The following is a 23,923-nucleotide window of genomic DNA, read 5'->3' as shown; positions in this document are numbered from 1 at the left end:
TTTTGGCTGTTAGCAATGATTCAAAAAAACCCTCTGTCTTTAGGGTCTATGTCCTTCCAGGTTCTTAGGTACATACCTGAATGTAAACAGATAAACAGTGTGTCTGAGTGAAGAAAAATTGCTCAAATGATTCAAGTTAGGCACCTGGGTAGACCTGGTAATGTTGAAAAACCATGTATATAAATTACAATACATATAATTTTAAAAATACGCATTTCTCCTCCAAAAAGTACACCAATACTAATCCCAAATTAAGCAGCACAGAACATACTAAAATCCTTATATGGTAATTGCAAAGTTAAACCATGTCTGAAGTTGTAGAGTTTGATTTCCTTGGAAAAATAGTAAGCTTCAATATTGCTCCATAATTTTGAATCTTAGTTTAAAGCATGATGGAAAAGAAGAGGAAGAAAATGCATTACAGCAAAAGCATAAAATAAATAAATGGAGAATGAAAAAAGTATAGCATCTCTGCAAAGTCATACAGCTCTTCCAAAATCAGCTTCATGTATGGTGTTCAATGTAGAAGGAATCGATTTAAAAAAAAAAAAAAAGAAAAAAAGTCTTTGATATGAGCAGCTGTTGGTGAGATAATTTGCTTTCTTGCTGCTAATATGTTCATGAATTTTATTAGGAAAATCTGCCTCATGTCTTGAACCAGAAGGAGGACAAAGGAGATAGCATATTGCATGCATGATGCAAGGGGTACAGTAATGCAAAACATCTGGGTGGAGAGGAGGACAGCTCAAGCTAGTGTTGTAGATTAAAAAAAGGCAACCTTCCCTTTGTTTATTTCTTTTTTTTTTTTTTCCCCCACACCGAAAAATAATAACATGGATAGATTTCTCATTGAAGAAGCGCTGTCAGGATTTTTTTATTCAGTCAAATAAGTTTGCAATCCTAAATGATGTGTGTGAAAAAACTTACATATAATTGTTTTGACAAAGTGACTTTAGAGGACCTCTAGTTGATTTTAACCAGAGCTGAATTGCACAGAGTTTCCATGGGAGAAAACCTGGCTGTTGATAAACTCTTAAAAAATATGGGCTCTACTTATAACAGTCTATAAAGGTAATATTTATTGATTCAGTTATTAATATAAGCAAACCAAATACGCTTGGTGTTTTTTCAGGTTGGCATAATAAGTGTGTAACTATTCTGTCAAGTCATTAGCAGATAATAAGTCATGAATAATAAATATCTGCATCCCAGGCATAAATATGTGAACTCTTGGGACTTCCAAGAATTTCTTGGAAATCTGGAAGCTGCATAAGTGGTTGTGAGTAATTGTACACAATTTCCCAGCAGTGATGAAGTAAAGTCACCTTTTTATTCCACAGATTTTAAAAAAATTATCCATGTTGCCCTCATTTTTGTCCATCTCTGTTAGAGAGTATTAATGTTTCCATCTTCGTTCAGAGAGTGATCCTGATCGTCACTCAAAGTAAGGCATCTGGGGCCAGAGTGTTTGTGTTGGCTGCAAAGCCAATTCCATCCACATTAAGGAAACTCATCCTGTGATTAGATTGAGACTTTGCTGCCTCCTTTCCATTTTTCCATAAAAAAAAAAAAAAAAAAAAAAAAAAAAAAAAAAAAAGAAAGCTATTGGGGAATATTGGTGAATTTTTTGGTGGAGATTTAACAGCTACCACTCAGCAGCACATACCACTTGTGCATCCTTCATTTCCCAAGCTGTGAAGCAGAACTTGTGTGGTTTAAACCAGCCCTATGCAAGCGGAGAGGGGAGGAAAAAATGACAAGAATTCATTGATTCTTTATTGTGTGAGCACTGTCTCACAGATTGAAAATAGCAACAAACATCCACTCTAGGCTGTGGAACACCAAACACAAAAACCTCTCACATTCAGGCTGTGCTTTGCTTACTGGAGTTTCAAGATCTTTACTCCTTCTTGCTCTTCCAAATATTTTAATTTGAATATATATATGTAGCTAAATCTTCTTTCTAAAACCACAAAATTTTTAATGTGTGGTAGGGAAAGGAATCTGCTCCTTTTTTTTCTGCTGGCAAAGAACACCATCTCTTCTAAACTCAGCGGCATCATATTTTCTTGCCCTCATAATTTCCTTTTCACTTTCATATCTCATTCTGGAAAGCTGAAATATCAACCCTTTTACCTCATTTTCCTACTCTGTAATTCTACATGTTCTTCTAGAAATCTTGAGCAGTCATCCTCTGACCAGTCCCGCCCGCTTCAGGGTGAATCAAACAGGTCTCTTGCAAAGGCAGCATTTTCAATGCTGAGTGTGTGAAACTGAACAAATACTTGTGTGACTGACTCACACATGCAGAATTCATATCTGCAGCTATCAAAGGGGTACCTAATTAGCCATGGGTGTTTGAAAAAACCTGATTTGTGCATGCATACTCCCTATGTTAAAGAACAAACTGAAAAATAATTAACAGTTTTGATATCTGTGTGAGAGGGGAAGAGACTTATTTGATCTATTACAAGCTAAGCAAGATTTTATTTTGCAAGAAGTTCTAGATATAGTCATGTCTGTCTGGTAAACAGTGAGTCCTCATTAGCACAGACTGTTTACTGCATTCTTCATATGCTTGGTGTGATTTAAAAGCTGTATTTTGATGTGTATTTGCATCCTTACAAAGTTTTTGACTCTCAGTCTCCTATCAGTTAACAGCGTTGGTTTAAGGCATTCACATCTTCCATACATCTGTTCCCATTGCCCTTCTGAAGATTACTGACCTGGAAAAACTGGCAGAAGGGAAGATGGTTCCAACCTAGCCTTTTTCTGAGGAAAACCTCTTTTCTGTGCACTCACTTTTCCCAGGAATTTAAAATCTGCTGACACACCTTGCAGTCTTGGAACATATTTCCTTTTCAGATAGCATGGAAATGTGGGCTAAATAGACAAACAGAAAAACTACTAGGTTGTTTAAAACATCACAATTTGGTTCACTGGAAGGATCTCTCTTTGTGCCTCCTGTTCATCTAGGATAGCAACTCCCTTACCTTTCCCATCATCCAGAAGGTTCAACTCTTCGCCTTTGCATGTTCAACACTCCCATGGAGGCATTTCTGTGTGTGGAGGAGTTTCAGATATGCATCTTTGAAGTGTTTTCCAAAGATCAACATCATTTTAGTAGTATTAAGTTTATGATCTTATGGTTCAACATTCTCACCTTTCCCCACAAAAAATTTCTCCCAGCATAATTTAAAGGCAGGGCAGCAGCAGTATTTTCTGGTGGCATGCTTGATCCTGCTGCTTGAGAAGACTCTCACTGCAGTGAGGATTCCTTTTTGCAGTTTGTAATTATGTGCTGAAAATAAACTGAAGCAATATTTCACTCCCTTTATACATCTCAGTTGGATGCTGCATAAAGCTTTGAAGAAAACCCACAGCTCTACTCATTTGTGACATCTTGAAATAAACTTTTATGTCCCCAGATCAGTACCTGGCTGGTCACACATGTAACACAAGGACTTCTAGGGGTAATTATATAAACCACAAATATGAAGAATATTGCTACTTTTTTCACTTCATCTGACTTTAAGTTAGGCATTCTGCAGCTTTACAGTATGTTATTGCATGTCATTAAATACTCTAAAGAACTACCTAAAGCCTTTAAATGTTACACTTATTTTCCAGCATGGCATTTAGGTTTTTTAGGGAACAGTTGAATGAATTAAAGTAACTCGTGTACTGACTGTACTTTTGTTTGTTTGTTTGTTTGTTTAAAGCTAAAAAAGTCACAACAGAGCCTACGACTATTGAGCCTGTGACATCCCTGAGACCTGACAGCATGAAATGGTCACCTGCTGGGGCTCCTCTTGAAACTCCCATCTCTGAGACTCCACTTACTGAAGTGCCTGCCACCCAAACAGTTTCTTTGGAGGAAACAACCCCAGAGTCTGAAGAAGAAACAGAAGTGACTACTGATTTGGCTGAGGAGAAAAGGGAGATGGAGGTGCTTATGGAGAACATTCCGTTAACCACTCTTCTACCTCAGACTGTCACTGACGGTGAAATATTCACTTATGATACACTGGGAAGGACTGAATATGATGTCTCAGCCAGGCTAACAGACACCACATCCCCAGATTTGGAACTGGATCACACTTACTCGGAAGCAGAGTTGCCCGAGGAAAAAGGTAGGTCTGAAAGCATTGAGGACGCTTTCTTGACCTCTGTAATTTTTCAGGATAGCACAGCTGTAGCTAAGAGTTCCACTGGTTTTTGGGAAGATGTTGAAACAGGAGATGCACAAAAGTATGATGCTGATAATCAGACTGAACAAATAGAAGTGGGTCCTCTGAGGACAGCTACAGACAACTTCTTACAGACTTCTCGGAGGGAGGCTGCCAGGACAGGGACTTCAGATTCATTAACAAAAGGGAATGTGTCTCACAGTGCCCACCTCATAAAAGCACCCACAAAAAAAACAATGGAGGCAAAATCTGATGAGAAACTTACAACTGTTGTAATCCCTAAAACTTTGCTCTCTGATGAGTCTGGAGAGAGGGAGGTCAGTGAGAGCATTCACACTGCTCTGCCTGGCACAGATTCTGGGGTGGCTGCTGGTCATGCCCCAGGATCAGAAGTGCCTGCTGCCTCAGAGACAGTCCTAGATGAGCATGCAGTAACCACTGGACAGTTTCCTCCAGTGAAAGAGTCAACACCATGGGTTAAATTTAGCTCTGCGACAGTGTTTGACAGTGAGACCTCAGCTCAAGGGAGCAGAGAGGACCTGAGGGATGTGCAGCCCACCGTGGCATCTAGAGCACCTGTATCCTTTTCTGTGTCACCTGCTGATCAAACAGAATCTGAGGCCATCTCAGGAAGCACCGATGCGGTGCCAAGCTTTGGAGAAGGCACCATGTCTCTTATCCCCTCATCTCAGCAGACAGAAGCATCAGCCCTCTTAGAGGAGCAGGAGAAAACAAAACAGCCAGAGATTAGGACAACAGATGTGAAGGTCCCTCATTCCATAGCCACCCTTTCTCCTTGCATTACAGCAGAATCTGAGGGATGTTCTGCAAGGGAGAAGATCACACAGGCCCCTCCAGGTTCTGGCACATCGCTGCCAACAGATAAAGAGAAGGGGTATATGACAGAAGAGTCATCTCACACTGGAAGAGTGATTGAGTTTGCTACAGAGGATGGCTTCTCTGGAATGGAGCCTACATCATCTCCAGGGCACAATGTGGAATCCACAGTGCATCCAGGAGCTCCAATTTCAGCAGCTACAGATGCAACTGAGATGAACAGAGAGCCAGCAGAGACCACAAGGGATGAAGAAGTGGTATCAGCTGATTTTGGTCAGAGTAGATACACTACAAGTGTATCCCACAGCAGCAGCTCCTTGGATTTGGAAATGACCACAGTATCCAAAATACCGGTGGAAAAAAGTAGCAAAACCATGGGGTCTTTTAGCTCCTCGAGTGTAACTGTATTGCCAAGTGCTGTGCCCACAGCTGTGGGGGTAACTGAGCATGAAGGAGATGAGACATCAGGGACAAAGGGAACTCTTAAATTTACAGATGTAACAAAGGTAGATACTGCATTTCCACAGAAGGAATATGGTGCTTCCCTAGTTCCAGTTACTGTAGAAAGTGAGGTCACTAAAGATATGCTGATTACTGATCAGACTCCTTTTGATGATATCTTTCATACAGAAGCAACAGAAACAACTGCAAAACATAGCAAGGTGCTCCCAGAGCTCTCCACACTGGACCAAGGTTTGGAACCAAGAACTGCCACAGAGCCCACACTTTCTGTGGCATCTGCCCACACACATGGACCAGAGATGTCACCAGGATCTGAATGGCCTCGAACAGCCATTCAGGAGACGCAGGATGAGACAGGCTCAGCTTATGATGAGACATACCCAGCCACAGAGGTACCTGTGCCTGGAGTGATGTTCACAGACCGTGGTGTAGTTCTGGGACCTGAGGAAACCAGCAGCTGGTTGCACCTCACAGTGACTCCAACAGCTGAAACTGCTCCTGACCAGGATGAGGAGGTCACTGAGGTGATGCCCATAACCGCTGGAAGTGAACCAAAGACACATGACAGCCCAGGAGCCCCCACCAGGGAGGAAGATGATGCAGTAAGCTGGGATTCTGTGCCACCCTCCCATACGATGCCAGCAGGAAGTCCCACCGTGGAAAGCTTTACTAGCCTGACTCTGGGGGCTTCTCCAGGCCAGGCTACAGAAGGTTCAGGAATGACTACAGAACCTGAGAAAACCAGGCCAGCTGCATTTGCAGCTACTGCAACAGATAAGGCAACGATTCTCAGCAGCACAATGACACCTTCCATTGGTGCTGTAGACAAAATACAGCCTACAACTGCAACCAAGCCTTTTGTCACTTATAAGTCTCCACGCATCATTCCTGAGGAGGAAGAGGAAGTAACAAGCCATGACATCATCATAATTGATGAATCTATTTCTCCCAGAAAACCCACTGCTGAGGATGATCTGCCAGGAAAGATGTTAGAGCCAGAAATTGATAAGGAATATTTCACAGCATCAACTGCCACTGCAGTGGCACGACCTACCGCTCCACCCCAAGTGAAGGAGGCCACAGAGGCCTTGCAACCTCAGGAGGTGTCTCCTTCTACTTCACACCCTGATAATGACATAAGATTGTATGTTATTCAAATCACAGGCAATGACACAGGTAAGATTTTGCCTTTTAGACCTGCAGTCCATCAGGGTGGACAGTGTCATGACAAACAGGTGTGCTTTAGAATATGCTGGAGATGTTCCTTGGATCACTGAAGGATGCAAAATACCACTTTTTTCTAGACAGCAACTTACTAAATATTGGTAGGTTTCTTTTTCTATCTGTTAAAAGACCCTCAGAAATGTATTTTATATATATTGCGTGGTAAGAATGATTTCTATGTAAGAATGAATATGAAACTATTTTATTTCTTTTTAAAAGTCATGATGGCTATGGTCCAGTTTTCTTTTTTAATGTTGTCAAGTCACCAATTTAACTCCAGCTGTCTGTGAAAAAAGCATTTTAATTTCACAGCTTCCATTCCATGCATTACTAGTCCTAAACAAAGCACTAGATTATTTTAACATTCCATTGGTCTGTAGCAATTAACAATGCCATGTACAGTGTAATCAGATAAAAAATGGTTAAAGCACTCTACTGCCTCCTGTGATTTGGAGGAATGGTTTTTTTCATGTTTTCTTATAGCATATCATAGCATTTTCAAAATCCATCTTAGAGAGTATGTGGTGCAAATTGATACAATATTTAATTCTGCTGCATTTTTTAGCTGATGGTTCTGTACATGTGTATGTAGCTTCAATTCCATGGGTATCCAGAACAGAAACTTCTAAAGTAGCAATGAACTGTTGGGGTTGATGATGAATTTGTCTCCATAATGCAAATGTTGAAGGGTGTGCTGCTTTATGTTAAAGAAGCCTGTCAACTGACTATTTAAGATGTCACAGTAAAACATTACATTTTAAAATTAAAGGAACTGACAAGCAGTGCAAAGCACAGAATTTCTGTTAGGTTAAATGTTTTATTGTATTTAATTATCTTATGGTTGAATAATAATTATTTTATTTTTTTTGAAGGAACACAGTAAAAAATGGATTTTTTTTGTCATATACCTTAACTACATGCATGGCTTTTGAATGGTTGTGTCAGGAACAGTTTTCTCTTTGGTTCTTGGCCATAACCTCCGTGCCTCTGAAGAACTCATCCAGCAGAATTCATAATTTATGGGAGTCTTCTGGATGGTTTTGTCAGGTTTGTTCTCGGTAGACTTCCATTCAAAAATCAAAAACCAGTACTGTTTTTTTCTTGAGATATTCCATATCCTGGTTGGACATTTCATACCTTGGTTTGATATCTTTTTTCATGTAATGCTTATTTTCTTACTTTATATTACAGGATGCAAATCTGCACAAGTTATATCAATAGGAGCTTAGCCTTCTATTTCAGAAAATGATAGTTATGAAACTTTTGTTTCTGTAGTATATTATCATTATTTTGTCTTTGTATGTTACCAGTGCCTTGAGAGTCCCCATTAAGTGATACAAGTGCAGTAAGTCAGAGCAGATGGGTAATTTCTGAGAAGAAGACTTAACTCACATATTAAGTCTTTTTGTACCTGTGGAAATTCCCTTAATTTGACTTAATAATGAGTAGCTGGTCTAAGTAATAGTGACATTGTTTTTTCTTATTAGAATTTTAGATTAGATTAGATTTTTGAGTTATGCTACAGTTCATTTCATATGGGAGAGGGGGTTGTGCTGGGCAGGTCTGTGTTCCAGGTGATGGAAAGATGGCTTGGATGGGCTAGGATGTAGGATTTATCTGCATTTACATCAAGAAGAGCTATTTTATTTTATTTTATTTTATTTTATTTTTTTTTTTTAATTTTTTTTTCAGAATAGTGTGGGTACTATGATTCATTAAATTAGGATATGGTTCAAAGCGGATTATCTAAAGGACAGTGGATCAGTGTGCAGATGCTCTTCATAGCTGTTCTTACTCTGCCTTGGGTGATCAGGTCTTTAGGACAAACTTTCTTCAGGATTTGTTGTCTTCATCTTCACAAACTTTCAAAGCTGTGTATGCATTTCCCAGGTATAGATCTGCACACGTGTCAGGGTGTTCATAAGCAGACTTGAAGCTATAAATCCTCAAAAATCTGCCTTTAAGAATTATTTAGTCTGTGAGGAGAGGAAAAAAAAGTTTATTTTCTTGAAATTCTATTAAATCCTTCATATGGCATTATCTGTGTTCTCTTTAAACACATAGAGCCTCATCATGTGTCTAGTTGTCACGAGGCTGAAAAGGAGTTTCCATCATTTTTCTGTTTTCAGGCCTTGGCAGTGAGAATTCCTCCAGTTAGATACCCATAGACAAAAGGCACCCTCTACCTGCTTAATCCAAAATCAGTTAGAACTACCAAAGATTTATTCTCTCTGAGGATTTGGATTGATTTCTTTTATTGCTACAAAAATGAAAGACAACATGTGAAAAATCCTGTCAGGCCCAGTTTCCCTTCATTGTTCCTTTGTCCATACACTTTCCTTTGTGCTGAAGAAAAGGAGTATAGAGAGTAATGAAGAGGAATGAATCTGGCAAATATTACCAACATATGCCTTTCACTAGGATGAAACTTACTCTATCACTCCTTATTTGAAAATTGATCCACTATCATAAAGAACTACATAAACTCTACCTCCGGCTTTTTATTCTTATCTGATTGGACACTATAAATACAGTTTGCATCATTACATCTATGATAAAACAAAAGTTTTTCCTCCTTTGGCATATTTTCAAGGTAATACATCTTAGCATTTTTAGATAAAGTTAATCTGTGAGGGTTATAAACAAATGCCTGCACTGATTTTCAAGTCAAGAGTCCAAAAGTGCCTCCTAAGAAAGGACAGCTTACTTACAAAAGCCCTTCAAGAAATAACCATTTCAAATAGGAGTAATGAGAGGTTTTATATAGATGGTATTGTCTATAAATGAATATATTTTCCTTTTTGTGTTTGCAGAAATACTGGAACTATTTATGAGATTATTCTTTCCCCATCATTCTTCACCTCCTTGCTATTTAGCTTTTGCCAGAAGCAAGTTTAACAGTGAGGCAGGGCTCAGCAGAAATTCAGCACCATGTTTTTTTTTCTATCACGCAATTACAATAAAACCCTTGCTATTACACAGCTGAATATTACTCCCTGCAGCTCTATTTGCCATCCACAGTGTGAGCACAATAATATTTAAGTGCTCTTTGGAGGTGCCATTCGGCTTTGTTAGGCATGAGTAGAGTTTTACACAGAAAGCCTGTGCTGAATGTGTGAATGCTTGAGATTCTGAGGTATTTTTAGCAGTTTCCATCAAGCAGGACGAAGGGCCTGTGGTACTGGGAGCAACCCTGGCTCAGGTGAGCTCACCTGTGGCCAAGCACAGGAGGAAGAAGAGGCAGGAAGGATTGGTTGTGCCTTTATTCTCCTTCTCAAACCCTCACCAGACTGGCACCAACTTCTCTGAAGAACTTTGAAGTCTTTGGGCTGGAATGTGCTATTGATATATGGAGTGTGTTATGGATGGATGGGATTTGGGGGGGTTATTATTTTGGGGGGATATTATTCTTCATTATTATTGCAGGCTGAAGTTGCACTCGAACGGTGTTGAGTTAAATTCAGTCAAATTAAGTGGCAAGGATATTATTCTGTCTCATATACACATTCCCCTTAATATGAAGTAGTACTATATATAACTGGAAGGTGCTATTAAACATTATCTTTTCTAAGACTTTACATTTATTAGAGCTGAAAAAGGTTTTCCTAGAGGACTTATTTTCTTATCCTACAGGTAAATAGCTTTACTCCTAGCTTTTAAAATGCATGCTTGCAATCAATGAAAACTTTCACTTTGGAGGCCTGGTGGAGGGTCAAGAGGTCAAGTTCAATTTAAATTCTGGAGGATGTGTTCTAAGGCTGATAAGAAAGAACACAGAGCTGAACAGAAAAAGCTGTTTATTTATGTAAGAATACAGCAGTTTTCCTTGAGAAAATGTACAAAAAATCCACACACTCCCATGTGGGCAAACTTGAGTCAAGTGCACAAATTAATCTGGGAAATAGGACTTGTTTTTTCTGACAGCCCATGGACAGACTTAGGGGAGGTGTTTCAATTAATGAGGAAAATAGCCTTGCGCATAAGGAAACATCACCTTTTATTCTACAAAAAGGACCATGCACATATTTCAGAATGGAGGGGGCCTCGGACTTTCATCCACAGGAGTGGAACCAGGAACTTCTCCCTCGGAATCATGGAGTGAGGAAGCCAAATACCCCTGCAGTGCGAGATGTTACCACGTTCACAACTTCCCATGGCACCAGATGGGACACAGGATTTTGTCTTTCACAGTAAGGGTTTGCCACCTTGTGCCCTGTTGTGTCCTCACAGCTCTAATGTTTCCTAGTGGTGAGGGCTGCTGCTGTTGCTGGAAGGTCATGGATTAGCAGCTGGGAAAGAAAAAAAAAAACCACCAAACCTGAAGGAACTTTTCAGTTCATAAAGCTTTTATGAGCTTAAAAATGCTTGTGGGGGTGTTGTTTAACATTGGTTGAGGGGATGCTGGAAACATAACTCCTATCTGAATCAGGAGTAATTTGCACACCTGCATTTTTTGGAGAGATTTGAAAGTCTCTATTTAGTGAATTTAGCATCAAAGTGCTTGTTGGACTCTGGAACTCACACCAGCTCTGTCTGGTTTCTTGTCCCCTCCAGCTTTAAAGAGACCGAAATTGCAGGAATTTGCAGGATTTGCTTTGTAGATGTGAATTTTATGGAAAGAGGTTACAAACCTTTGTGTTTCAACATGTAATTCTCTGACATGCATATTTCTGTCTTAGCAGTGTGAGAGGGCATGTGAAATTTGAATGAAATGCAGAATGGTAATGAGTCATAGTCATAAACCTTAACAAAGGAGGCAGAATAGAGTCTTTTCAGGTCCATCTTAGGTCTTGCCTTAAAATTCATTTAATCTTGTAGTCTTCACAGCTATTTCTGGAGGGCTGTCAAAGATCGTCATGGCTCTCTTTAAGCCTGATTCTAATATCTAGCTTGAATTGCTTCTTGGCCAGTTTATACTCATGTTTATTCTTGCCAGCATTGTCTTTAGCCTGAATAGGTCTTTTTTCTTCCTGACACTTATCCCTTGATACTTTTATTTCTCTGCTCAGTCACAGAGAATGACCATGTCCCCATTTTGCAGCCCTCTTCTTTGGTGACTCCTGAGGGGGGTGTGGGAGTGGGAGTGGGAATGTGCTGGTGCTGTGCAGGGAGGGAAGATGCTGGCTCTATCCCAGGGGCTGGGGGTTTGGGATGATCAGAGCAGAGGAGGGACAGGAGCAGCAAGCCCCACACTGCCTCTTCCAGCCATTGCAAGAGACAACCTAAAACTTTGCACCATCCGGGTTTGCATCTCTCTTCATTGTGGCCACATTGTTCTCCTTTAAGATGATTTTTTTTTTTTTTTTTTTTTTTTTTTTTTTCCTCCCCCCTGAATGGAGGGCTGAGATTGTCTCTTTATTAATTGTAATGTTCTAAAGTTCATTTCCCAGGGAAGCAGGTCTGACTGAAGTAATTTTCATGTCCTGAATGATTGAACTCTCTGCATTATTCATAAAACCTGCTGTAAAGATAGCCACGTTCTTCCCATGCTTGGAGTAAATGAAGTGTTAAACGCTGAGTAATGTGGCCAGATACTGATATCATCTTCCCCAGTGTAATTACACCTCAGTAATTCCAATGAGGTGATTGGGAGCAGAACTGCTGTGGGGATGTGGGGATAGCAGATATCATAATGTCTTCATAACAGTTTGCAACTTCTGGGTCACTGTAAAATTAGGTGATTATTTTTCTTCAGAACTTGTTTGAGTTCAATCCAGACTGGTAGATCTATTGTTTAACTAAACCAGTTGGCATTTTTCTATATTAGAACACTATTTTTTTTTTCCTGGGGATGTGGAAGGTTTTTTCAAATAGATTGTACACCATCTCATATAAATTATATATAAAATTGAACAGTGATGATGCCCTGTATGAAACTAAACAAAGAGCAAAAACTTAGCAAAACTAATAACCAAGCAATTTTAATAAATTCAAGTTTTCTCAAAAAACTTGAAATTAAATTAAAATTAAAATTAAATTAAATTAAAACTTTTCTCAAAACAAAGGAGAAAAGAAAAATCAAACCAACCCAAACAAGCTCATATCAAGCAGAGCTGAAACTTGACACTTAGATAGTTTCACAAGAAGCTAAAGCTGAATTATCAAATGGTCTTTAGACCAAAATTGCTGGCTCTTCCTGAAGAAAGACTTATTATAGAACAATAATTTCTTTTTCCACATTCCTTTCTAGACTTCCATAGACACAAGGAACAGTGCCCTCACATTAAACACTCTTCAGAGGATGCCTACACATTCCCTCCTGTTTTTGCATTGTATCCAAGGAGATGTCTCAGATCTAGACATAGGGATTACACATTTCCAGCTTTCTTATAGCTCTTTGTTTATTCATGAGAGAAATGAAGGAATTTTATTCATAGGTACAATGTAGTTTTTCATACTTCTGTTGTGAAGAACAGGAATCCTTTTAGAGGTTTTGTTACATGTGGAGAAAGCCTTAAAAAAGCCTAATGCAGAAAAGATGAGCTATCTTTTACACAGAGATTCAATATGATTTAATTTTTTTGAGGAAAATGGTTTTCTGTACTGAAGTTTTCTGAATGTGTCCAGATTGTAGCTTTCTTAGTATGGCTTATTCAATGGTCTTTTTTTTGCAGTTCTTCTGCACGTTTTCAGTTTAATGAGTGGATTAATCCTTGCTAATTGAGCCAGTCTTTTTAAATCTTCCTTGTTTTTTGAAGTTATTAGGTTATAAATTTGATCAATAATATACAAAATAACCCCAGTGTCTTTCAGAATATTTTCCAGCCACAAGTGAGGAGGGGCTGCTGTGTATTGTGTGTTGTCTTTGGGAACATGATGCTGAAGGTATCAATCTTTCTTTATAGAATATATTTTTTTCCAAGCTGCTCAGTGTATTAGGACTTTTCTGACAAGTCTTGTATTACTGCTTTTCTTAAATGAGGAGGATTCAGTACAAAAACTTCCTGCTTCCTGAAGAGGAGAAAAGCAGTCGAAATCTTATTGCTGGTCAGGAGTGTCTTCCAGTAGTCCCTGCCTGCCTAGGTATTTACCTGCCTGCTAGACTTCATTACCTTTTTGATACTCATCATGAGCTCAAAGAGTGCACAAGAAACATTAATTTTTAACTTTAAACCATACTCTTGGATTTTATATGTAGCACTTCATCAAGCAGGATTCTCATAGTTTCAGTGGGAGGTTTCTTGGCATTAGAAAAGTAATTCCCACATATTTGATGCAATTTTTTTGTTGTTTTTCCCAAAATAGCAACAAAGAATATGCCTATAGGTACATAGAGTAGCACTGAGACTTTTGATTGTATTTAATTGTGGATCTTTTCCTAAACCATTGTCTTTCTTGACAGTGGTGAGTAAAATGATTCTGGCCTTGCTTATATATTCACTACTCTGGGTTGTAGTAAGTTTCCAGTCACCTGCCTAGTTAAATACTGAACATTTCGAAGCAAAATTCATGAGTCCTTGGGAAATGCTGTGGACACTTGGTCCAACTGACAGGACTGAGGATTGACCCAAAATATTCTTCAGACAAGTATTTATTCACATCTTAATTGAACTGTTTGACTTCATGACATATATATATATACTAAAAAATATTTTTTTCAGTTTATTCTGATCACTTACAGAGCCTGTCAGGTGTGAACTAATTCTGCAGCAATATTACCATGTTAACACAGGATGGAGTTTGTGGCAGTAATTTATAGTCAAAATATGTCTCCCTCTGCTGAATTTTAGTGGTGCAGTGAGATTACCACAGCAAGACATCTATTTTTAGCTGTAGTTGGTTTAAAACCATTGTTCTCAAGTACCATCCAATGGAAGTGTCATTTCCAAAATCCCCTAAGTGTTTCTAAAAACAAATTAATATTTTTCCAGAACAAAGGCTCCAGTTTTGCCAGGGAAAAACAAAACAAAACATTAAAGAAAACTGAGATGAGAAAAGATATTGAAAGAAAAAATTATGTGATTCTATGGTTAAACAAACACTCATGACCTGTATGCACTGTTTGAAATAGTGTCTGGTAGAGAGACACATTTGTGTCACTCCAGCTGCAGCAGAGAGGAGCTTACAGACTTATGCTGATCTGAGAACCTCTGGTTTGTCCCTAGGCTGCTCTGGGTGTTTTACAACCAAAACAATTTTATTAACCCCTGTAGGTAGATTAAAAAAAAACACACACACACACACACAAAAAAAAACAAACAAAAAAAAACCCAAACAAACAAACAAACAAACAAAAACAAAAAAAAACCCAAACAAAACCCCACTTTTTTTTTTTTTTTTTTTTTTTTTTTTTTTTTTTTTCCCCAGAAGTAAGGGATGATACTGAGAATAACCCATTGAAGCTGCAATTGTAGAATCCACTCTGTATCTTCTGAATAATATTTGCAAAACACAAGACTCAGGTCTATATGCAAAAATCCTTGTGCGACATACGTCAATATTTATGTATGTAAACACTCTAATTATGTATTCTAACACTCATTTGAGTTTAAGAAGTTATGAAGATACTGTAGTACCTTGAGCTATCACTGCCGCTTCTGTAGCAACTCAATTGATTTTACACATCCAGAAGGGTCCAGGACAAGACTGATTTGCCCCAAACAAAATTTTATTTATATTTCAATGAAGAAAAGTGAAACTTAAAAAAAATAATTGCCATGAGAATGTGTTACCACATAAATAATAGCTCAAGATAATGCCCCAAAAGAGCAGGGTCTGCAGCTAAAGAATGTGATTTTCAGTGCTTGCTACACGACCAGTGGGCTTGTGCAGGCGTTAAATTAGAAGTGTGCTTATGAAGTATTTGAAAAAATGCTTGAGAAATAGTAGGAGATAAAATGCCAGAAAATCATCATGATAACTGGAATAAAATTCTCCAGATAGCTGTAAAAAGAGAATTTTGGGGTACAGTAGGTAGGGTAATTGTCATCATAGCTTCAGTTCTTAGAAAAAAAGACATTTCGTATGCTCCTTCCTGCCTTCCTGCCTTCCACCTTCCCCTCCCTCCCCTCCCCCCCTCCTCTTTTTTCCTCCTCCTTTCTGCCTTGATCCCTGTCTCCCTCCCTTCCTCTTTTCCTCTTTTACTTTCTCCTCTCACAAACATACATTCACATATACAAATGCTGCTGTCTGTTTTAGAGCTTGAACAGCAGAATATTTTCTGGCTTTATTTTTGCCACATAAAATTCCTCTTGTGAGACAAATCAAGAAAGTAAAATTTAGTACATGCTTAGTATGTAAACCAACCTTTATCACTCCTAAAATAATATGGTGTCAACCTAGGTTTTTTTCCCCAACTGCCACATTAAGGAGTATACTGTAAGTTTTTTTTCCCAAAGCCAAGTGGTTTGGTATTACTGGAAAAAGGAAGAGGGGAAAGAATATTTCTTTCAGCCCTGAGCAGCCACATGAGCAGTCAAAGGGTGGACATATTATATGAGATTCTACATGTAGTATTCTGACTTTTGCCCAAATTTATGTTGTGGTAAGCCAATTTTTGATTCTTCTTGGAGTGGACACTGTCCCCACATCTTGGTAGGGCCAGAACTGGTTCTTTCTTGTGCCAGCTGTGTCCTGGCAGAAGCATTTGAGGTTCTTTCAGTTAGCAGGATGTAAATATAACAAAGGGATGGTGGGGAAGTGAGACAGGAAAGCCCAAAATTCATTGAAATCTCAGTGTTTCCACCTCAGTTGTGGAATATCACACATGAAATAATGGATGAAGTCATTCTGGTGAGCAGCTGCTCTTTCCCAACCAGCTTTTCCTGCAGAGTTGGACTTCCTTCTACACACACCCAGGCGCATCAGCTAAATCAGATACAGTCTGACTCCTTGCTTGCTTTTGTGTTCCATCTGGAGAAAAATAATTTCTTCCATGGCAGTTGTTTGGGTTTGGGTTGTTTAGCCCTGCAGAGCTTTAGAATTGTCTTCTTCATAGGCAGTGAGGGAAATGTTGTCATTGGAAGGATGCTCATCCCCAGGACTGCACAGGAGGAGGCACCTTGGGCTGGAGTCATGTTTTGTTAGTGACATATTGGATCAGAAAGGAAGTGGGAATGACTGCCCTCAGAATGTTGCATGACAAATACCCAGGCATTATCCAGAGAGCTGTATCCTTCCTGTGCTGGGGCTCAGCCTTGACATGGCAAAGCTGACATTTTTAACAACTTGACATTTCACTCAGTCTGCTTCTTTTTAACAATTTTATTGTCTGGTGGGGGGAGAAGAACAAAGGAAATGCCAGGGATTGCCAGAGGGCTTCATTATATGCTTTTATAATAAAACAGCTCCTTTCTTTCTGACACGGTTTCTGCATCATCTTGTCTGTTGCTCTGGAGTTTAGCAGGGGTGAGTGAGCCCAGAGCCCTGTGCAGAGCAGATGTCCACCTAAGTGGCATCCACTTTCCACAGGTACCTCAGGCTGAGGCCAGCAGCTCCACTCTGGGGTCCTGGCATGGCTGTGAAAAGGCTTCAGGGCAGGAATGTGCCAGAAATTGATACTCGTGGATTTTGCATTAAAACACCCAAATATGGTAAAGCAGACAGACTGGATAAGTGAATTTCAGTAGGCAAGACTGACCACCCACCTTGAATTACTTTAAACTCCTACCCAGCCAGCTGTGCAAAAGTTACTCCTTACAATTACTTTCTTCCAGAAGTTTTCTTAAGTCATGGAGACTTTTATGCAAGGTAAATTTAAATATGCGTGTGTAATGTAATAATATGTTTTGACTCTCAGAGTGATAACAAAACATAATTTTTGATAAAATTTAGAAGGTAAAAAAACCCCCAAACAATCCAAACCACAAATTATTGAAACCTGCCCTACATTATAATGATTTATAAAGGGAGCCAAATTTAACAAAACTTTAGAAATATATATATGTCCATCTGGGAAACACTTTATAGTGAACTAAATAAAACATTTTGTTTATTTAGAATGAACACTAAGCAAGAGCTGGATTTTACAAGACCTTGTCATGTATACTAGTCATGTTAATGTGAGGTAGAATGATTAAAAGCATCAAAATTTTGACCATCCTTCAGTGGGATAATGATACTACAAGGTGGCACAAGCTAGAGGAATTGCATTTTCCAAAGGCTTACGCTCAGAATTTTGGTTCAGCAGGAAATATCTGTATTTCAATTTTTTTTTTTTTTAATTAAATGAAAAGAACGATATACATTAAAAACCCCAAACCTCTTCTGTGAAACAAAACAGCCCAAAAGATGCTATCAGATTGATTTATTTCTGTAAATTTGAATGGTTTTGTTCCAATTGGAACGTAATATCTTAAAGGGAACAAACACCCTACTTAATAGAAAAGTTTTGAAATATTTTTTTTTTCTTTTTTGTATTGGGGACAGCTTTTCAAATCATTTTTTCATTTCCTCACTATGCTTTTAAAACAGAATATATTCAATGAATCTTACAAATGAAACTGGTACATTCCTGTGGAATTGGTTGAGGGTTTGTGGTTTTTTCCTTACTGTAAGAGTTTCAGCAAGCCATGGTCATAAAGCTGCTCGAATCCACCCAGACTACAGATCAAGTTCCTAGTAGAGCTGAGGTACAGGGGAGACACTGCATGGCATAAAGTTGTTTAAGCCTTTCCTCATTCTAGATCCTCTCCCAAGCCCGGGTGTGAGGCTTCACTGGTCTTTGAGAGGATTTGAACTATCTCCACTCTCTTCTGCTTTAAGGACTCCTCGTTGTTTTCCAGGTGTAGCAGAGTATGGATTTTAGCTGCCCATAGGCTCTCTCAGGTGGGTAACATTTATGATCCCACCATGAGCATCCCCAAAATGTGCAGGGGTTTTGAAACAGCTCATTAAAACCACATGCATCTTTATGTGTGTTTTATCATTGTCTTCACAGAACCATAGAAAATGGAATGGTTTTTGTTGGGACTGACCTTTAAGCCCATCCCATTCCACTCCCTGACATAGGCAGGGACACCTTCCATGGTCACAGGACACTCCAAGTCTCAATGTCCAGCCTGGCCTTGGACACTGCCAGGGATCCAGGGGCAGCCACAGCTTCTCTGGGCACGCTGTGCCAGAGCTTCCTCACCCTGCCAGGGAACAATTCCTTCCCCATATCCCATCCATCCCTGCCCTCTGGCACTGGGAAGCCATTCCCCGTGTCCTGTCCCTCCAGCCCTTGTCCATTGTCTCTCTCCATCTTTCCTGCAGCCCCTTCAGGCACCGCAAGGCCACACTGAGGTCACCCCAAAGCTTCTCCTGTCCAGGCTGAACAATGCCAGCTCTCGCAGCCTTTCCTCCCAGCAGAGCTGCTCCATCCCTCTGATCAACTCTGGCTTTCTCTATTGCTCTTTCCAACAATAACTAATAACTTTTTAATTTTGATATAACTATTGAAGCCAACCCCAAAAAATTCTTATTATCAAGTGCAGGAAATAATTGGACTAATGCAAACTCTTTTGATTTTTCATGCAAACCTATCTCATGATTATGGGTTCTTGATGGTGAATGTTATGGATTTTGTGTTAGTGTCACATTATTCAGTGAAGTACTTTTGAAACAGAGTCCAAAATTGTTTTAGTCTTCTATCTAAAATCTCTTTATTTGTTTCCTGTTTAACTGTATTCTTGTCAAAATATAGGGCCTGATTTAAAATCCACAGAACATTTTACGTGAATTTCATTACTTTATCAGACCTCTAGCCTTCTAAAAAAGACTGAACTGTAATACTGCTCACAAATAACTCAGCATGTGGCTCTGAAGAAATAAGTGGACAAACTGCAGGAGTGTGAAATTCCATCATCTGCAGGATGCCAGATTAGATGTTAAGAGTCCCATTTTGAAAGGGATTTAACAAAACCATAAGTCTTCTGAATGAAATATTTTGTGTTTCAAAAGTTTGGAAAACATCATAATATGTTTTCTATTAAATTCCCTATTAATTCTTCAGATACTTATCTGGTAGATTTTGAGAGACAAAATGCTTTTTATTGCCTGCCCTCTCAAAATGGTCTTGGAAAAGATCTTTGTAGAATATTAAAAGTCTTCTCAAGAAAAGAAACACTGCTGCGCGTAACATATTTTTGTATGTGTGCAGGCATTACCTTGTGCACCAGTAACAGGGAGGCAACTTTTCTGTTTGATCCACTGAAATACTGACATGGGCTTGGAACCAGTCATGATGATTGGAGGGGTTGTAATGAGAATTAATGACACCTTGGTCTGTGGCTCTGTGGTTCTATGCAGTAGCAGGCTAAAATCACCCTGTAGCCAGCGGGATTTAATTTCTTTCATTTAAGAACTGTTACTGAAATAGATGCCTGTTCCTTCATTTAGAACATCTAGATGTATTAAGTGGATTAAGAAACACTCTAGGCTAGATATACCTGTCCTTTCCATCTCCATTTCAGTGAATACCTCATCACTCCCCTCCAAAAGAGGCTTTGCTGATAAAACTCTCCAAGGACTTGTTTGGGTTGGCACTCTGAGCTGACAACCCTTGGCTTTGCTCCTTTTTAGCTACTTGTTTTCACTTTCCTTCTTCTGCAGCCAGAATAACAAAGTACCTCTTTGAGAAAGGGCTCTTTTTGGCTTGTTTTCCATGAGCTACAGATAAGCACATTTGATAGCCAAACTCCTTCCCTTTAAAGCCCTGGTTTAATTTCTTTTTTAGTAGTCTTGGATCTGTATTTGTTTACCTGCAGCAGGAATGGGTGTGAAATAAACGAGGGTAGCATAAGTCAATGGCATCTGGACAGTTTAAAACTAATTCAAGTGTCTGTTTTCCTGCCCTCAGGGTCTAAAAAACCAGTTCAACAGATAAAGACTTTTTCTTCTATATTCACATTTTATGGTAGTTTTCATCCCAGTGTCTTATATCCAGTTGACAAGGATGTATGAGCCACATCATTATGTAGATTATTTGCCACATCAGGAGAGCATTTTTCATAGCTCCTAACCCTGAGCAACCTGAATGCTAACGCTGAATAATCAAATCTGTGGGGAAAAAAAGGAATTTCTAATTAAAAAAAAACACCAAAAAACAAAAAACAAACCAATCAATTACATTCATTACTATCTCCAGAAAAGCTCGTTATTTTTTCTTTGGAAAAAACAAAACATTCAAAAAAACCCCCACCCCAAAGATACTTATTGTTTGATGAAAGAGCCTCCTGAAATTTTATTATCAGAATATCATACCTTTTGCTAAGATTCTTTTATGTGGACTCTTGTGAAAAAGCTGACAAAATAAAAGTAGGGTCTGATAGAGATCTCTGCATGTGTAAGAATTTGTATTTGTCTTCTAGGTGAATTTGGAACAGATGTTGTTCACTAAATTTATTGCCTACCATAAAATGACTTAGCGTGAGCTACTAATTTGAGGAACTCCCAGATGTGCACTGCTGCAAAAATATTGCACTTTTGGTCAGAGCTTGTTAGTCATGGTGCCCTCCTACAAATTACAGTCCATGAAGTCCCATCCAGGCTTTATAATTTATTTATTTTTTTAAACGTACAATTTTTGTGAGAAAGCTGTACATTTTATTTCATGGTTTTAGTTGCTGTATGTGAAACCATAAATTAATCTTTATGGCATACCAGTCTATACACCAGGCTGTTTATGCGCGTCCCTTCTTTGGCTGTTCATGCAACACAAGGCACCTTTCCTGGCCATTCAAATTTCTGAGCGCGGTTCTCTGGTTCTGCGTGTGGGTGCAGTTATTTTACAGTGAATTTACCAAAAATCAGAAACACTCAGAGCCCTCTATCAGCTCTGTCTTGCAATTCCTCTCTCACTGACTGAATTCCCATGGGTTTTTGCATGCACAGGTTTGAAGGGAAGTGTGAAGTTCTGTCTTGTCACCGTGAAACACAAAGAAATCACACGAAGACAAGAGATTTCTGCAGAGGTTCTTCTGATCCAGCTTCCAGCTGAAAGGGTGGAGAGAAGACACCCCTTTGTTTATTCTTTTACTTTTATACATTTGTGGGTCTAGCAGAAGATTGGCTTTTTGGGGTTTCCACCCCTCAGCCTCAGTGGCCAGACGAATTGTCAGTTACAATTGTTTTCAGGTTAGAAATATGCAAACAAAGGACAAAGAATGAAAAACAAAGGATTTGTTTATATTACTTCTGTGGGAAAGGTAGAAGAACTGCTCTAATATTCTACAGTAACTAAAAGATCTGACTCCATTTATGAAAATCAAAAGGCTAATAAAAAACTCAGAAAAACCAGGGTAACACTGTCTCAGTTGAAACTTCTGCTTTTAGTAAGACATGGTTTCTCAGTATGGCTTTTTGCTGAAATTCATAGATTCTGAAAGGATAGTTATTAGACATGCTCCTCAAAGTTGTACTCCCAGTCTTGGAAAGATTACCAAATTCCTGCTGCTTTTCACAAAATTTGAAATGGAGGTCTGGGAAATCTTAAATAAATGGCTGCAGAGAATTTATTCTTCTGTGGCATTGGGCAGCCTTCATAAATATTTCTAATTTACTGGAGAAAAGTACTCATTCTTTACAAGTATTTCATAAAATAATTCCCAACAAGCACACGTGAGGGAGAGAGAGGAAATCTCAGTTCTCTAGCCATCTAATAGAACTGTCATAGCACAGGATAAACACCAGGCTTCTCTGGGCAATGTACAACAGCCAAGCAGGCACAAGGTTAAAAACAACCATTTTTGTTTCACTGGGAGCACTGAGCTTAGCACTGTACAAACTTGACATCGTAGTTGAAATAAACAATGCCAAAGGTGATTTATTCTCTGTATTCTTCAATTGGAGCTTTAGCAAAGCTGAGATCCAGTAATATTTCATGAGTTTAGCTGTAAACACAGCATGAGATATTAGAACATTAATTCTCAATGGAGTTGCAGTGACCTTTTCAAAACCGAATTGAAGTCAATTTGCACACACAAGCCAGCCCAGGCCAAAGAATCATAAACCTTTTGTAGTGCTCTGTGTCAGTTTAATTTGATTGAATACATTCTTTTCGAGAATGATCACCTAATGACTCTGTCTCTGAGGACTCAGTAGTCACAGAGGGTAAATGATCTTTATAGGTAGGGGAATTAAATTTATGAGGTGCTTTACCTCAGGTTCTCATTGCTTTATGAGTTGTAGATAGTTTTAGTGGGGAAGACTTGATTCAAAAATTGAGCTATGTCACATACCATAGATATTTTCAGGAAGCAATGGTTGCTGATAGTGCTCTAAGGCAGGAGTCCTTTTTAGTTGGTTCAGATCCTCTCCTGGCAGACATGGGAAAAACTCCATTGGCCATTCTTGTACCATCAAGAAAGTAACCCTCTCTGGCCAAAATGGTTATAAACATAGATCTAAAGAAAGAGACACTCATGGGGTAGGATTGCGGCACAAGGTTTCCAATTTCAAGTCAGTTGAACTTGAAATGTTGGCCAAGCTTGAAATATGGGGCTTTTTTTCTGAGCATCCTTTCTTTTATTATTATTTTTAATTTCATTTTAGGTAGGATAGCTCCCATTGTCTGGAACAGAAGGTTTGAGGTAATGCTTGTGCAGAAAGGGCAAGTTTTAAAAGTGTCCATGGAATTTAGGATCATAAATCTTGGAGGAATTCATGAGGCTTTCTGCAGCAAAAATCTTGTCTTCTCAGGTCTTCTTTCCTACTCTTTATCTGCTTGGCCACTTAGAAAAAAACTGTGAGAGTTTTGCAATTTGTGGGAATGTGTAAATAATTCAGAGTAAATGGTAAACAGAAGAAAATTACTGGACTTCAGTCTTGTTACCCTCTGAGTGGGAGCTGCCCTTTGAATCTGGTTTTTTTTGTTTGTTTGTTTGTTTTTTTGTTGTTTTTGTTTTGTTTGTTTTATTTTATTTTGTTGTTGGTTGTTGTTGTTGTTGTTTTTAAAATTTGCTGCATAATGCTTTAAAATTCCAAATAGCAACAACTTTGTAGAGCAAGTCTTTATTCACTGACCTAGGGTCCAAGTCTAGTGAAGAGTGATTGATGTAGATGTTATGGTGTTCCTAGTAATTTGAATTACTCTATACTAAAAGGAAAATGGAGATGCAGACGGAAGTTTTTATGTCTTATTTTATTTTAGACTTTGCCTTGCTTATCTTTGTCTAGGTTCAGTTATTGGTGGAGGTTAATTAGTGTCTAAATCCAGGGAAGCAGTTGCAGCAGGTTGGTCTGAAAAATGGTTTTCGTCTTGTCCATTCCACATTTTTGCTGAAAATGCA

At 38.8% G+C, this 23,923-nt stretch overlaps 1 protein-coding gene across 1 annotated transcript in view; it reads left to right on the top strand.

The window, feature by feature from the left end:
* Positions 1-23,923, top strand: part of VCAN (versican) — a 97,419-nt gene that overhangs the window by 40,926 nt on the left and 32,570 nt on the right. Inside the window, exon 7 of the mRNA XM_040090914.2 lies at positions 3,723-6,665. Coding sequence (XP_039946848.1) covers positions 3,723-6,665 — 2,943 coding nt within the window. The remainder of the gene's footprint in view (positions 1-3,722; positions 6,666-23,923) is intronic.

The sequence above is a fragment of the Hirundo rustica genome, chromosome Z, assembly GCF_015227805.2.
Source record: "Hirundo rustica isolate bHirRus1 chromosome Z, bHirRus1.pri.v3, whole genome shotgun sequence".
Taxonomy (NCBI): Eukaryota; Metazoa; Chordata; class Aves; order Passeriformes; family Hirundinidae; genus Hirundo; species Hirundo rustica.
Note: the sequence above shows the minus strand (reverse complement) of the source record. Positions and strands in the feature narration are given on the sequence as shown.